General features: G+C 35.7%; 1 protein-coding gene across 2 annotated transcripts in view; it reads right to left on the bottom strand.

Annotated features, from left to right (window-relative positions):
* Positions 1–18,022, bottom strand: part of LOC111059450 (neuroligin-4, Y-linked) — a 138,045-nt gene that overhangs the window by 56,121 nt on the left and 63,902 nt on the right. For both annotated transcript variants that reach the window (XM_039423218.1, XM_039423219.1), the window contains exons 5-6: positions 16,014–16,166; positions 3,648–3,827 (exon numbers count right to left, since the gene is read on the bottom strand). In XM_039423218.1, the coding sequence (XP_039279152.1) occupies positions 3,648–3,827; positions 16,014–16,166 (333 nt within the window). The remainder of the gene's footprint in view (positions 1–3,647; positions 3,828–16,013; positions 16,167–18,022) is intronic.

Genomic DNA, 18,022 nt, shown 5'->3' with positions numbered 1-18,022 from the left:
ATTCAGAGATTTACTATTTTTAAAGGTTTTTGTAGATTGGAAGAGTCTCTTGGTGTCTCTTGACCCCCACTTGAGCTGTCAAAAGAACCTTAAACTGATAATAATCCAACATGAAGATTATTTCATCCAAAATTCAGAATAAGTATCGAGATTAGTATTATTATTATAAGTATTATTAATAAGTAATCAGAATAAAGTATCTCCTCAAATAAGTATGTACATCTCTATTGGGAATAATAACTTTTTTGTTATATCTCGTTTTGAGAATAAATCCGTAATCAAAATATCTTATGATTATTTATTCATAAAAATATTGATATGAAATCTCATCATATCTGATCTCATCATATACATTGATAATCCATTGAAATTCTCACAAGTGTACAAAACACTGAAAACCAACAAAGCTTTTCTCTTTCTGTGCTTATAACTCAGTTTAATTTTAGAAAAAATTGGGATTTTCATTCTGAATCATAATGTTGAAGCCAAAGATACCAATCATAGCTTGCAGACACTACAGCTTCTATTTCTACTACTCACGATGGCATCATATTCCTCAGAGACCAACAGCTTGAAAAGCATGAAATGGACTCTCTTCTTGAAGAGACCACTTCAAACTTCCTTGTAGAGTCAAGAGTATAGTCTCTTACATACGACATCAAGGAGCTATACAGAATTTTCTCAAAGCAACTCCGGAGAATGGGAAAACGAATGAGCGCCTACATATACGCTTGTGTGTGTGACCCAGTGTAATAAATATTTATCGTAGTGGTATCTAGTGGTTTTCTTTTTGGCTTTTCTCCAAATCATTTTTAACAATCTCTGGCAGCTTTCCACATTCTACGCTCACTTTTTTTAATCCAATTCACACGTTCCAGAAAATCAGCTCCAAACTTGCTTGCTCATTATGATTTTTCTTTCAAATGAGACTGAAAGTTTATTTATGAAATTAGAAAACTCTGGATGAAATGATATTATATAATATATCATCCCTAAGAGATTTATCTGGTCTGTTATTGTCAATGAGCCCGTGTTGGGAACATATCATGTGGTAAATTGTTCGATTCACAATTTACCAGGTAAATGTTCCGCGTCTCATGGGAGGAATTTTGACAGATTCTGTACTTGAAACCAGTTCCAGTTCCAAGTTCCTGCCCCACAGTCGTAGTCGTCGTTCAAACTTTCAGAGCTCTCATTGGTCTATTGAAATGTAGTATGCGTGCTTCTCTGCGCATGCGCTGATAGCTTGTTTGTTTACCATATCATAGCCATAGAATACATAACCAGCAAAATGATGTTTGATAACCATTCATTAAATGAATTTTTCTCTATAGAAAATTGGAGAGTAATGGAATGAAAGGAATGCACACTTTTCTAGACGGTAAGTTTGTAAAACAGCCTTTCTTCATTCACGCAGCTAGTAAACGACACATTTCATTGTTGTAAATCAACTTCATAAGTGCGCGCCTAAAGCTTGAGGGAACGATTTTGAAATGGCGTTCATGGGAACATTTTGCAATAGTCACGTGATTGAACAATGTACCATTTTTTCGTGTTCCCAGAACGTACAAAAAATTGTCAACTCCTGCTGAAACAGATTTTTAGGAACACAAGTTGTTTTGTGATGACTTATTCAATCACAGGCTAATCACCAAACTTTCCAAACATTGAATTGTTACGGAATTATTTATTAGTGGAGATTCATAGGGAATAGTAGTTTCTGAATCTTTGAAATTATCCTACTCCAATAAAGGTTAATAATTCAATTTGCATGCTATATAAAGTGATATTCGAAATAAATGATGTGTAAGTGTATGTTCCGTTAATCAATGCACCTGCAGTGGAAGTTCCATTAATCAAGTACAGTTGATATTGACTCATATATGCTTTGATTTTGTTTTATATGACTCTTTCATGGAGTCTGTGCTTCACAGTTCACCTTAATCAGGTTTCCCTGATAGTTTTCTGCTCATGTTAGGTTGATTAGATAAGGAAGAGTAGTTCATGCTGTTCACTGGGGACTTATTAAGCTTTACTTGGGCAAAAGGCAATTTAAATTTTATAATCGATGCGTAATAATAGTGTTGAACTCATAAACGGAATACTGTTCTGGAATTATTGTGTGCCTATACTACTCTGCTCATTGGAAAGTGAGAATACTTCAATTAACTAATTGAAAGGTGGGTTTATAATTTGATCAGTGAGATTTCAAGGATGCTTTCTAGGATACTTACCCATACCATAGAGAAACAATAGCTTGAGTAGATATCCCATGGTATAGGGCGTTTATGTCGCAACTTTTACTGTTATCTCAAGTCGATTACTAACGATTATTGTAGATTTTTACTGTTTTGGCCGGGTGAGAGTGTATGAACGGCGCAATATGAGAGATTACCAGCGTCACACACCTTTTTGAGAAAGAAATACGTGGACTATCGGCTTGAGATAACAGTAAAAGTTGCGACATAAACGCCCTATATCATGGGATATCTACTCAAGCCATTGTTTCTCTATGCCCATACCAACCTAATAATTATTACTCCATAATAAGAAATGGCTACAGGAATAGGAAAGCTTTCTAGTCGTTTTTTGTTAACTGAAGCCGATTACTGTCGACTATTGTCAATTATTACTGTTTTGGCCGGGTGAGTTTGTGTAAGGAAATTGCTCAGTACGAGCATAGATGGACGAAATAATCCTATAGTTGCCTTACTCCATGGTATAAGTACTACCAGCGTCACCATAGCTTCACAAAAATAACTACTTGGATTATCGACTTGAGTTGACATTGACATTTACGATATAAACGTCCTATACCATGGTATATCTTCTCATACTATCTTTTCTCTATGGCTTAGTGTAGGCCAACTATCCAATTCGATCTCTGTTCCATGGTAGAGAAAAACAATAGACTTCCTATTGAAAATTAAAAAAATGTCAACCATCACTCTCTAATGACCATCATCTCTCAAATGAATAGATACATTCTCAATCCAACAAATGTTCCAACCAGGAAATGAAATTGACCCACAACTTTTCCTGACCAAACACATATTAATATCCAGTCAACCGATATCCACTGTTGGGAATTCTTCCTTAATGGAACTCAAAAAATCTACAGTAGAATTAGATTGAATTGAAATGCAATCAATTCATTAAAATTGCTTTTGTTTTAATCCCAGGAGGGCGAAATCATGATGCAGTCAGCCCTTTCTTACACTATTCATCAAATGCAATTGAATAGTATAATAGTATGTGGATAAAAAAATTCTTTCAAATTTTTAATAAAAATGAATGCATGTTGATGATAAATTCATGTTTTATTCCCTTTTACAAGAAAAAATCATGACTTAAATGTAGATAGAAAGTTTCAGGAGTTCCAAAATCATCCACTATCTCTCCTGAATAATAAATAGCTTACTTCCTGGTTGAGACCCAAAGTCTCCTTTCTCATCTTATAGGATATGTATTGCGACAAGATTAAAATATTGAATGGCTCGATGCGATTCTATTCAGATAACCACCACTAGGCTGGGAGATAACCAGCGGCAAGCAGTATACAATACGAGAAGAATACCTAAGCCAGCGGGATGAAGTGGGATTGGCATGATCCAATTTCGACCGAGAATAAAGATGGATTAGGTTACCTTTGGAGGAGGCGGAGAGGAGGAGGAGGTTGGCGAGCACTGCCCCCGGACCGTGGCCCATGAGCGTGATGCGCGTGGGGTCCCCCCCGAAGCGCGCCATGTTGTGCTTGATCCAACGAAGGGCTGCCTCCACGTCGCTCTGAGCTAGGCTCTTCTCCTCCTGCTCCTTCTGTAGGTAACCTGCAATAAAATCAATAAAATTAATGATAATAATCTGTTCTGATAGTACTCGAATAGAGCTACTTGGATGTTCGATTACAGAAAATCACTATAGTGAACCGCACTAAAATAGTCCGATGGAAATTGGAAAAGATAAGTGTAACGTTGCCGAATAAGATTTGATCAATGTTGTCCACAGCTGATTATAGTTAACTGCACGATAACAGTCTGATGAAATTGAGACGGCAGAGTACCTCCTCCACTCTCTGCATCAAGAGACGTTGCCAATTCGTCAGGTGTATTGAGAAAACTAGCAGGTAACACGTGCTCCGCAAGGGTCCAATTGGAAATTTAAACTGGAAAATTGACCTACTGAAATCATGAAGAATTAAAAATAGGCCTATAACCATCCTCGGTAAATTGAAAATCATTGTGCAAAATTTCAAGTTAATCAGTCCAGTAGTTCAGACGTGATGATGCGTCATTCGTGAATTCCCTATCCTGTACGTGTATAAGCCAGTTCTTTCCTTTATCAATTGAATCCCATTAATTATCAACTATGAACAACGTAGATCAACTCATATTTGGCATTATAAATGTCATATTTGACATTTGAGATGATGATCGTCGCACTCATCTGATCTAATTTCCATCGAACTTTAGTTTCTTGCGGTTGATTATAGTATCCTCGTAATCATGTGTTATTTATTCATCGAATTATCCATGGCTTCATTCAAACTGTATAAATTGGAAAAAATCACGGGGAAAGACAGATTTGAGTTTATTCTGTTGATTGTCTTCCAATCATTGATTCAATTCTGTACCTGAGTGAATGAATATAATTATTACAGTACAGCGTCAATAATTCGGTCGTCAAGAATCCTGATGGTCGATAATACGACTGTGTCTCTAGGTAAAATTCTTATGTTCTCACTTCACAGTGTAAACAGGCATGTTACCATTAATAATATACGGTAAAATGCTTGAAGAAGATTATATTATATCTTTCAGACCCTTCGAGATGCTAACAGGACGATTAAGTTGCGGTGAAGAAGCCACTGAAAAGTTGTGCAATGATAAACAGATTTTAAGAGTCATTTATACAGATATAATGGATATGGATATAAAAGAACGCTAGCGATCTACATGTCGACCTGACCGTTTTGTTCGTACCGTATCCAGTATCTAATAGCTCTACACTATTACTTTTATGCATCTATTGTATCTGATCACTTTTACCTCTATGACTACTTTCACCTATGACAAGTTACAGTGTAACAGTGTAATAGAACAAGTGTTACAGTGTAAAAATGTGTACAAGTTACAGTGTAATAGTTCTTCTCATTTAGTGCGTTCTCGCCATTCTTTGAAAGTAATTTCATTAATCCGGATATTTTCAAAACAAGATTGGGTCAGGTCTCAATCAATCAGGATATCAAATCAACGCTGTTTTTTCAGAATGGAAATAATTATCTGAAAGACTTCCTGTGATTGATTGTGAAATAGAGGATTTTGTTCGTTTTGTGTTTCGTTCCTGTGATTATGGATTTCGTTTGTTTGAGATAACGTACGAGAGTGACCGATTGATATAATCCATCATGACTGCATTTTATAATAATTACTTTTCATGATCTACTCGTTTATTCTATTAAAAACATAGAACTCTCCCACACTCGTATGTTGCCTAGCATGGCCAGCATTTTGGAACTTGAGTGATGGAAATGAAATGAAAAACAATACTCTTTTGATGTGGATCCAATGAGAGCTGGTTTGTTACGGATTTGTAACAGTAAAATGAATTTGCTGTTTATAGAATGCGATATCGAACTGATAAGAACGCCCCTTGAAGTTTAGACTCTTTCAGATCGTAGTTGATAGCTGGGAAATAAATTTTGATATTTTTAACATAACAGTTTATAATATTTCTCTCTCAATAGCTGTTCGTTACTTATTTAGAAAGATCGTATACGTACTCAGTAATAGCCTTACAGAGACTGTGTAAGTACTCAGTGATAGCATATACAAGAGATAGCATAAGCTATCTTCCCTCTATGGTCAATGACAGTCTAGCAGTGGTAGTTTCTAGTCTACTTGGTCCTATTCTTCGAGATTTGACAGAGGAAGAACATCACTTTCGTTCTCAATACTAGCTAGTAGGAATTTGTATAAAGAACCTCCTCTCCTTGTTGGGATTTTGCCTCTCGTACCCAGAATTGCTAGGATTTTAAAAATAAATATGGAAAATATGAGCTTTTAAATGAAGAATACGAATATGATGGATGGATTGACTGGGGTTAAACAATGTTGTGAGTATAATGAAGTGTATGAAGCAAAACGCTTTCTCTAATGGAGAGTGCTCATCTAAGGAGAGTGCGCTAATTAATTATCCAGTAGCTGAGGTTGAACAATGCCTCAAGATGGAGAAATGCTGTTCCAAGTTTATTTCCAGAGATTATGAATGAGTTGTTTCAATTATTTCCACCCAAAACTTCGGTTTTCTCCAAGTTTCACGAGTTTTATTCTCAGTCGAGCAAGTTTATTTCTTTTATAGAATTAATAAGTTTGTCGAAAGAAAATTCAAGAAATTTCTCCCAGTTGAGGATTTCTACGTTTCATCCTCTTTTGAAGAAATGATGACTGTCAAAGTTGATAAGGAGAGATTTGACTGAAGTATTGATATTTCACTCTTTAACTTATACCTCGAATACCTATAGTGAGTTTCACGTTATGAATGCAGTAAAAGAGGGCGATAGGAAGGGTTGGTTACCGATTTTCTTTATCCCCCACCTTTCATAGTCGATAACAGTGATTCAAGTCATTCCAATATATCCGATTAACTATTGTTTATTCTAGTTAATGATAATCAATTTCTTCACAATTATATTCAATTACCAAGGGAATATATATAAATTTATATTATATATATATATATATAAAATATATATTTTTTTTCTAAAGATTTGATAACAGTCTGGTTACTTAAGGGATTTCTAAGATTGCCATCATGGATATTCTTTTTCTACACATGAAGACAAAGAGATTGATACCATTTTCAAGTCTGTACCTTCAAGGATTATTGAGATACTCGGTTTTCTAATTGTCAGGTTGAGCATAGGCCTAATATGGAGGGAAAAATGTAATTTTGGGTGCAAACAATACTTTTCTCTCTTTTTCCAATGACGCTCCAGAAGTGAAAAATGGACTTACAGCCCTCAACTTGATGTCATTTTGAAGCTTTGGGAATATTTTACAACACAGTCTCAGTAATAGTAGGTTATGTTCACTGTGAATACATTACAGAGTGGAATGTGTAATTTCGTCTCCGAAGAAATTGTATGTTTCAAGTTATTGAAACTAAGTTAATCATGGAAAGAGTAATTTAGATGAGATAAATATCTAGAACATTATATTTTGGGTGGTTATGTACACTTTGGTGGTACAATTGATCCAATATCTCTCACTATAACTGAATAGAAATTAATATGGAAGAATTTATCAGTTATGTCTGCCATCTTGAATTTATCAATTATGAAAAATATATTCCTTGCTTTCTCATTAATATTCTTATTTGGCTGGTTGAAACGGAGAGATTAAGACCATTTTCAAGTCGTTTAATGATGTTAATTGGCTCAGCGGCGAGAATGACATCTAAAAAAAAATCATAACTCCAGAACAAAATGTGATAAAAGCTTGAAACAAACGGAATAAGATCATAGATTCTATTTCAAAGGAGTTTTGTTTGGTACTTTATATCCAAAAATTATCATTGAAAGTAGTTATTCAGGAAAAATTATCTTGAAAAATTGAATGTTTTTGAAAATTGCATTTTTGTAGGTTAAAATTATGTTTTAGGTGGGAATGTGTAATAACGAACTTGGTAGAATATAGTTCATTATGATTCGATACGCGTTTACTGGAGGTCTCTATCATGGTGATTTTTAATTATGGTAAAATAATTTAATACGTGATAGTAGAGGTGAAAATAGGAAAAAGTTCTTATAAACATAATATATGAATAAACGCTACATTAGCGAGCTATACAGAGTGAAAGATTTCGCCCGGAATTCAGTTCCTGTGGTGAAATACACCGATGCTGAACTGTTTGGGCACTAGTTTTTGGAAAACGTTTGGTTGATCCATATGGAAAAATATCTGAAAAATTGAATAAATTTAGTCTGGAAGCTGTAATGTGAGTAGTTTTTGAAAAAGTCTAAGTAGAAAAACAAAGAATTTTACGTTCGATGCCCAATAACTTTCTTCAATGACCAGTAAACAAATAATTTTTCGCAATAAAAATTGTAGAGAATTTAATTCTAAAAAGAATTATGTAAGCTGTGTGAACCAAATTCAAATAAAAGTTAAATAAAATGTATTCTTATGTAGTTAGTACATTACACCACAAACATTTGTATAATAACATATGTCCTTATAAAATACCTTGTACTTCATAACCTATATTGAAATCTTGCTACAAAAGTGAGCATAAGGGTTTCTATTTTCCATATATTTACTGTATAGCATCGAATATCGTTAGAGTCATCGTTACATAACTATACATAGCTAATACAGTATCAGGAAGCGATTGGCTCTGAGGTTAGCCTACCGTCTAATCTCATATTAGATTAGGTATAATACCCAACAGTATTGGATGGGTGACCGCTTAAGGCAAGTTCAGCTAATTACAGTACCAGTTATGGTTAAGCATCCAGTTTCAAGCCTTCAACATCGATATTATCCTTCATTATGCTCTCCATCACTCGCGCACAAACTTGAAACTTACACCACTTGGAGAATCAAGTAGAAAAACAGCTTTTTTGTTTAATGATTCTACTCATTTCTTGTTCTAGGACGCGAATAACCTGGAACATAGTCACGATGCACGATACTTGTTCTGTGAATAATGCAAGGCACACGTATGACTTATTTCCTTTAATAAAATAATATTGGGCTATGAGAGACCAAACGACGTTGAGTTAATAATGGCCAACTCTTTATTAGAAAAAAATTCACCGGCTGTATATCACCCCATACCGCAACATCCCGCCGTGAAAAAGCTTTTAATTTTCTACAGCAGCCCTCGATGTGGGGAAAGTGAGCCCAGTTACTGAGTTTGGGTTAAACTTATTCATAAATAGCGAGCATACGAGACGCTATGTTACTGAAAACCGATTTCAGCCTAGTCGTTTTTCCCTCGACATTCGTATAATTTCCACTGATTCGAGAAAATGACAAGGAGGTAATTTCAATTCAATTAGATCAGTGTTAGTTTCGCTGACTTTTCTATATTCTATGTCCTATAGGAGATCTATTATTATTGTAGTGTTGAAAAAAGATGTTGATTTCATTGTCTTCTTGTGGTGTGTGAAAATGTAGATTGGGAAATGAATCTCTGGTAAGATTCAAGATGATTTCAATAATCATTGCACTTGCATGAAAACTACAAATTTTTTTCACTTTTAAAATGTTTATTCCAATTTAAAATTGTTCAAATGTTTCAACTCTTCTATTTTCTTTGTTGAACAAAGAGCAGGATTATTCTCAAATCAAGCATTTTCTCTATTTATGAATAATATGATAATATAATCGATAACGCTATATCGTATACCTAACCCTATACATTTCCACTCGCACGTTACTTACTACTTGAAGAAAAGGTTAAATGAGGGATATTTAAGTTGAAATTCAAAATCTCAATATTAAGTGAATCCATTTTGAAGATTATTATATTCATAAATAATCTGTGGCTATAGCTAGAGAGGCAATGACAGCTGTGCTTTTAGAATATTAAGTTTGTTTTTTCTTGCAAATTCATTTCTTAAATATGTGAATATTTCCGATTTTATTGATAATAATGTGAAATATTTCTTCTATGCTTGGGTTTGAAGCATCTAGATTTGAAAATATACTTCGTAAAAATAATTAAAGACTGAAAATTTTTGTGAAGTGAATAACTACAAGACTTAGCCTATTTTGGAGTAGGTATAAGTTACCTTATCTAAATTTGGGAGAGGAATAGCACAAGGTTACCTTATTTTTTTTCTCCCTATCATTTTGATTGTATGAATCGATAAAGAATAGAAGAATCAATGATAAGATCATCCTCAACCCTCTCTCGATAAGATAATAATTCTCTCGTGTTCATGGGGAATTGAGAATGCAGATTTGTACTATTTAGAAAGGAAAGCATTATACAACACTCAAAAATCAAAAAATCTGGTGTGGCGCACTCACACAACTTTCCTTGCCGTTATGAAAATTGATCACCTAACGCTAGTGTTCTCGCGCATCTCAAGTCTACTATTCTAAGATCTGAGCCAGCTGATGACAGGACTATAACGCTGGAGACACATGAGGTCTGCTATCTCTTCATAGTGAATGATTCAATAGAATCAACAGTTGCCAACAGTTTGCAATTGAATAATCACATTTTCTCGAATTTCGAGCTTATTTTCAATTATAGGTGGAAATGTTCTTCTTCTTCTTCTTTTGGTTCCTATCCGTTCCGGATGTTGGCAACCATTCTGGCTATGATGACCCTGTTGACTGCCGCCCTGAACAGCTGTGCTGTGCTCATTCCATACCATGTCCTCAGGTTCCTAAGCCACGATATTCTCCTTCTTCCAGGACCTCTTTTACTTTCTACCTTGCCCTGCAATACAAGTTGGAGTAGCTCGTATCTGCTTCCGTTTCTCATTATATGTCCGAGATATTGGAAATGTTACTGAACATTAATTGTAGAGATTTTTATGCTGAATCTTTTCCACTTGAAATTTTTTTTCAAATTGTATTTGAAGCCTGATAATGGGGAATCCAAAATCACACTTTGCATTGATGAGGCGGAGCTCCTGAAATTTTTACAGGTATGGGACTTATGGCAGTTGATAGAGCTTATCAATGACTATTTTAGGTATAAATTTAATCAAAATCATTGGAGCCTTTTTTGAGAAAATCGCGAAAAACCCTGTTTTTGACAACATTTTCGCCATTTTAGCCGCCATCTTGGATTGCATTTGATCGAAATTGTTCGTGTCGGATCCTTATAGTGTAAGGACCTCACGTTCCAAATTTCAAGTCATTCCGTTGATTGGGAGATGAGATATCCTGTACACAGACGCACATACACTCATATACACACACACACACACACACACACACACACACACACACACACATATATATATATATATATATATATATAATATATATATATATATATATATATATATACAGACCAATACCCAAAAAACACTTTTTTGGACTCAGGGGACCTTGAAACGTATAGAAATTTAGAAATTGGGGTACCTCAATTTTTTTTCGAAAAGCAATACTTTCCTTACCTATGGTAATAGGGCAAGGAAAGTAAAAATGTGTTGATCATCCCATTTTCTAATATTCATCATACTACCTATTTTATTGCGTGTTTCTCAGAGAAATTCATATGTTTGGATCGTTCATCTGTTTTGAAGCTCCGCGTTGAAATTGCTTTGTGCCATGGTTGCAAAACACACGCGCAGCCCGAATGTTCATTACTTCGTATTTTTTCATGTGAGGAGCGTCGAGACGCTGGTTGATGCTGGTCACAGAGCTTGCAGGAGAGATTCGGTGGTCTTACGTGTAGCGAAATTGAATTGTGGCCTGCAAGAGAAACTTTTCAGGAAGACATTTTCTCTGAGGATTTCAGCGTTCATGCTTGAGAGATAAAAGAGTAGCCGTCAGCCGAGAGCCGACAAGCTCGCATCTCAGTCAACCTTTGCCAGCACTCTCTCCGTCCGAAATCTCCAAAACTCATCCAAAAAGTGAGAGCAGATTCACGCTTCACTCTAAACTCAGCATGAAAATGTAATGAGTTCATTATATTCTCTCCTTGAACTTGGAGCATTGTGTCCAGTTGAAAAAGTTCAATTTTGTTGATGAAAATACTTCTTAATATTATCGGGTATCAGGTAGAGATTTTTTGTAAAGACTCCGCTGGGGACACACCTGTTATGCCGCATTCCGATCCCAACCCGATAATAGAACGGATGACTGCATGTCAGCAAATCAAACAACGGAATTGGATGGCAAGCCTCACCTGTCCATCATCAGAAAACCACCCTCCCTCTACCCGCCACCTACCCACTACCCTTTAGAAGAATCGGGCATGAGTCGGATCGGAACGCTGCATGACAAGTGTGTTCGTCACCAGTTAAGCCCCATTTCATTGAGGTAGGTTGAAAATATCAGGGAGAGATTTTCAAAGACTTAAATGATACTTGGAATAAATGTTTATCTTTCGATTTTCGAAACGCAGCTACCTTTAGTGTCCAGTAACATGATTGATTATACTATCTTCTGTAACTATCCTTCAATTCTTAATATTATTTGAAGATGTTGAGGGATGTGGAACATAAACTCTCAGCCTGTTCAAAGATAATTGAGCGAGTCATTAGTTTCTGTGTCTCTCGAAAGTAATAGAACTTATTCACTGCATTCAACTCAAAGGAGGTCTTTTGAAAAGAAACGGTCTCAGGTTCACAGATTGCGAGCGGCAGCAGTTGCAGCATTACGGAGGCGAGGGTCGTTCCAGATTGCAAAACGTGGATGAGATACGAATAGGATGATGGAGCTACGAATTCCAAAGCGCCGACTTCGACTCAAAGCGTAATTCCACGTCAATATTCTTCAATCAGTGAGCCGAAGCACTTTCAACTTGCCACGCCACGCCACGCCAAGTCATCACGTGTGTTCCGCCTTAACCAGTTGGCAAGTGTTTTGAGAGCCCCGCCCAACTAGCTACATCAACCTTACAGATGCAGAACACATTCATGAGGATTGTCTGTATAGTTATAGTCATATAGGCATATGGGCCTATGCGAACTTATGTACAGACAGCCAAAGTTGTATAAATTGAGATTGCCACGACTTCAATCATTTCTACAAAGTTTGTCAATATATAAATTTCACGAGAAAAATTTTCTCTGTGGAGAATGCAGTGAATGAAAGTGGAGATTATTGTGAGATTATTGGACATTCACGAGAATGTCTATTTGTTGTTTAAAATAATTTGAGATATGTGTTTTGTTGAAATTATATTTATTCATCTATCACATTTTGTACGAATACTTAACATGAGAAAAGGCACAAGAGGCTCATTCCCAAAACTGTCCCATTTCCAATGTATACTATTTGTTAGCTAGTTCCCACTACAGTTACTGTATGAAGTTAATGAGTACTGTAACTGTATTTCCTACTACGTGAGTTGCAAGACGACTGCAGCATCTGTGATCAATGGCATGTTTATCGAAAGTCTGTATTACCAGCAAAGAACTTAAATTCAAGTTGTAGGACAGATTATAGGATAGATAATAGGTAATAGATAATAGATATAGGATAATAGATAATAGATTATAGGATAGATAATAGGTAATAGATAATAGATAATAGGTAACGCAGTTCACACCTCGTTGAATGGTTAGAGGGATAGCACAATAGATATGATATCCACAGAGCACACGAAAATGTCTCTCCATTGTTTGAAATAATTATATTATTATTCCTAGCCGCTAGAGTTATGGTTCACTGATATTTAAGAGTGATCATTCTGAGAATTGAGAACAGAAAACTGTGCGTCCCTTACTAAAGCAAACATAGAACTGAACTATGAAAGTATTTTATAAACGACCCTCCTTTGTTTTCTACTGTCATCATTACTTCTACTAACATTTCAAAATGTATAATCATCACTAAAAAATATACTGCCTTATACTGTTCTGGAGTAATCTCTTACCTTGATTATGATACCATGCTATCCCACCTACAATTCATCTCACCAGTCTTCACATCATAGTAATCAATCAGATTTTGATTTTCAGGTGCAACCAGGGAATTGAAGAACCGATGGAATAGCTATCATTTTGGTCTCAGTGATTGTGATGGGTTGTTTAACTATTGATTTAGGAATAATTATATTTATTGTATGAACCATTACTGTCAGCGATAATTTGATATCGCCGTGCCTGCTTATCCTTCATGCTGGAGAATGTCAACTTAGATGTGCTCATGAGAGAATACATCTCTCAGGCCCGGCTGCACAAAAACAAGTTGAATTTTAACCGTTATTAATTCCACGAGAACTCATCGGAGATGTCCTTTTTTATTACACGGCTTCTCTAATTGGTTCTCGTAGAATTAATCACGATTAAAATTCCACCAGGAGTTTTCAGTCCTATTATATGGTGCGGAGTCCTGGACTCTGAATGAGGCCATTAGTAAAAGACTTGTTTCATGCGAGATGTGGGGATACAGAAGGTTACAGAGGATATCATGATCACATGACAAACATTGAGGTTCCAAGGAGAATGGGGAAAAACATTGATATAATTACCACCATCAAATGAAAAAAAAATCCAGTATCTGGGACATGAGAAACGACATAAGGAATGCTCTATTACGAGTGATTCTCCAAGGGAAGATTTTTGGAAAGAGGGGCCCAGGTAGAAGAAGAATTTCTTGGCTAAACAACATCTGATCCTGGTGTGGGAAAAGCTTCATAGAAATAGTCCGTATTGCTGTGGATGGAGTGAAAATCGCCATGTTGATCGCCCACGTTCGTAGAAGAAGAAGAAAATCCAACCGGCTTTTCTGCAACTGGCACTCAGTGTGAGAATGATTTATGGTTTCAATCACAGGATTGATTCTGGAGAGCCATATAATTAAGAAATAAAGAGAATATATCAAGAAAAGGTCGTAGGAGACGTGATGAAACAAATGAGCCATATGAAAATAATTTGAACAATATTTTGTAAAGCTGGAATTAGTCAATGTGTTGCATATATCACCATAGTAAATGGAAGTCATCGTTTGTGATTATTTGTTGCCATGAAGAAAAAAATAGTTTTAGAAGCCTTAAGATCGAAACAAATTCTAGACACGATTTTACATTTCAAACTTTGCATAATATGGTCATAGCATAGGTTTCTTTATTGGAAAAATAATCACACAATTAGTACAGGAAAGGTGTATGAAATACCTATTGATGTTGTATTAAGTCAAGAGTCAACTTGAAAGATGATAAATCAATATATCCATCGTGGATTACAGCTGAAACCTATCCATATTATGAGAAACCGCGCGCCTTCTGGAGGGTTAATATGCTTTGGAACTTTTCATTTCTAGAATGACACTTTTTGACCCAGCTTTGTGCCATTCACTCTTTCTATTTTCTGTCTCTTTTAGCCATATTCCTGTTTCCACCTTCATTCTATTTCATCTTCCCAAGTCCGCAAAGGATGGGATTGGCGTCAGGAAGGGCATCCGGCTTTAAAGAAGCAACTGCCACAACAGAAGATGAGATGCAGCCTAAGATTATCGAGAAATGAATCGCAATGGAAAACGCATTCAGCACTGAGAAGAAAGCTTATGCATTTTTATAATTTCTGATTTTCAGAAACTCCTGGAGAAAAGTGGGTGAGATTGGAGTGATTAAGCAGACAAACTCCATCGTCAAACTCAATCGAACACGGAGCGAGCTCTAATTTGACTTCTGAAATTGAGGAAATCTCACTTCAAAGCATCAGGCTGACTACATCGATAATCTAGGTCAGGAAAGATGAAACTTTGTAGACTTCTTGAAGATAAGAGCTTGTGGAGAGGACGCTTCCTCTACTGGATTGATGGGGGTTGATTACCAAATTATTTTGAGAAACAAATTGAAGCAAATAGAGAAGTTTCAATATTATATTACATCGACCCAAATACAGACCCTAGAGGTTCATATTATTCGCCCATATATGGGCGTTTAATTTACTTGTTTGTATACTGTATGCTTTTTTCTATCGAATAAAAAATTCGAATTTGAATTATGAATCTCTAAAAAACCATGATGAATACTTTGTTGGGTATCAATTTGGAAAACTTCATGTTTCAACTAAATTCTCTCAACATATTATTCATATCAGACTGAATATCAAGTATATAAATCAAATGTAGTGTTAGAGTGGATGGAATATACAGCCCAATATTTCAAGGGATAAAACATTCCGCAGGTGATTCGGAATTTTCAAATAATAAACCGAAAAAAGCAGCTACAATATAAGTGATGACAATTATTTTGATGAAAGCAGTTCATTACTTCTTTGTGTTTCTGCTCACCTAAAATTCCTAGACGGCACAGTGATTGTGAGAATGAGAAATTCTCGAGAATGAGTATCTTTTGTTGTTGCAGCTTACCTAAAATTCCTAGACGATAATTGACAGTGACTACAATGATGTGGCCGTGGCTGGCTAACACGCTGCCGTCGTACGGATTTCCCGCGTTCCATTCGAACGACTCGCCGTGCACAAACACCAGAATCGCGTACGGCGCTTCCGCTCCCCGGCTTCCTGTCAACAATACAATAATAATTATTCATACGACTCTATTCTCAAGAGGTACTCAGCATGACAAAAAAAATATCGTGACATTTTACCATTACAGGGGTTAAATTTGTTTTCTGTTGTAGGCTACTCTTTATAAATTAAATCGAGGAATAAAATTCAATTTCTAAATAATAGAACATTGAGGAGAACAGCAAAATTTGATAATGGAACTATTTTGTAGAAAAGAAGCGAAGAATGATTACTTTTAAATTTTATCTCTCATTCATCACTCAATAGGCTAAATAGCATCAACCACCAAAAATTATAAATCTCGGTATGGAAGAGATTGAGAACTGTTGATCATTCAGTAGAGTGAAAATTCCAAAGGAGAATATAGTGGAAAGGTTACGTGAAGATTGAACGATTTCTTAGAAAACACTATGATTGTTATTATAACTATTGTGCGTAAGTATGCAGTGATGAAGCATCACGGTGGAACAATTTGGATTAACCTGATATGTGTATTGCACAAGAATGGATGGATAATATTTATGCTCTTGCATTGTTTTAGTTGAATCTGATTAGAGCGAATACAAACGTACTCACGTGACTCAATTATTCCAGTTCCAAACCTTCAAATTTCTTATATGGGCGAATTGAACCAACAATTTTCTCAGAAGATAATAACTGTCTTAATTGATGCGGATATACAATTAAGATCTCTCAACCTTCTCTTCTCCCACACCTGAGTCAACAAAACTGAAAACGATCCTGAGTGTTCCAAATTTATCTCATTATCTCACAATTCCTTCGCTGTCAGCAGGAAAAACTTTCAATTTTCCGCAATGACATTGCAAGGCACCGGCGTTGCCAGGCTGAATGCCTCAAGCAAAGACCCGAATATTCTCAAGATGGTGTTCAATTTAGCGGAAAAATCTTCATCCGAATCGTTACTGCTGCACGCTTTCCCGGGCTATTTTCCGCTCGGATATCTCCACCGTTCAACCGTTCCCAGACATACTTTCAAAGTTATGTGCGTCATCATGAATATGTTGTTCCACCTTTTTCTGCCTGTACAGCCCACTCCTATTCACATGTAATCGTTCTGCAATCACAGTCAACTTGAAGCTTCCATGGAAATATTTGAGTGAGATTGTTTGAAGAGTTTCCCTGAAATGTGAATAGTACATCACCTCCTGTAAATATGATATTCCACGTTTATATAAGATTTATCGATTTGTAGGCTCCGGATACAGGATCATCTCCAATACTCGAGCAAAAGCAAACTGTTCTTGTAATCATATTTAGCATTTCGCGTGTGGATTTTTGGGTTTATGAGTCTTGGTATCGGATAATAATTGAATGAAGTCTTCCAAAATTGAATTTGATAGGATTGTAGTGAATCATGTTTCTAATCTCATGTTCCATGTCTCATTTCCCATGTCTTATGTTTTTATCAGCACTCGGAGAATAAACAATACAAACCACTGTGAACAGTTGGAGCGTGATAGGATTCTTGTCGTTAATAATGTTCATATTCCTATAGTAATATTCATGAAGTTTTTGCTCTTTTGAAGTTTTTAATAAGACGTTTGTACTGAAAACGCCGAATCTATAAGATCTGTCATAGTTTACTACATCTTTGTGTTTCCATTATAAATGAATCGTCTACGTTGAGGAAGAAGTCATTAACTCAAAAAATTAAATTTTTGAAGTTTTTATATATCACTACATCTCACCAAACATTGTGTCAGAAGTTGGACCATAGAGAGAATAAAAACATGTACACCTTCCAGGAGAACTTCAATAATGTGTTAACTCTTGAAAATTGAGTCTGTATAGTGGAATCGACCACAGTGATCAGAGAAAAAATTCTGATT

The sequence above is a fragment of the Nilaparvata lugens genome, chromosome 3 (assembly GCF_014356525.2).
Source record: "Nilaparvata lugens isolate BPH chromosome 3, ASM1435652v1, whole genome shotgun sequence".
Lineage (NCBI taxonomy): Eukaryota > Metazoa > Arthropoda > Insecta > Hemiptera > Delphacidae > Nilaparvata > Nilaparvata lugens.
Note: the sequence above shows the minus strand (reverse complement) of the source record. Positions and strands in the feature narration are given on the sequence as shown.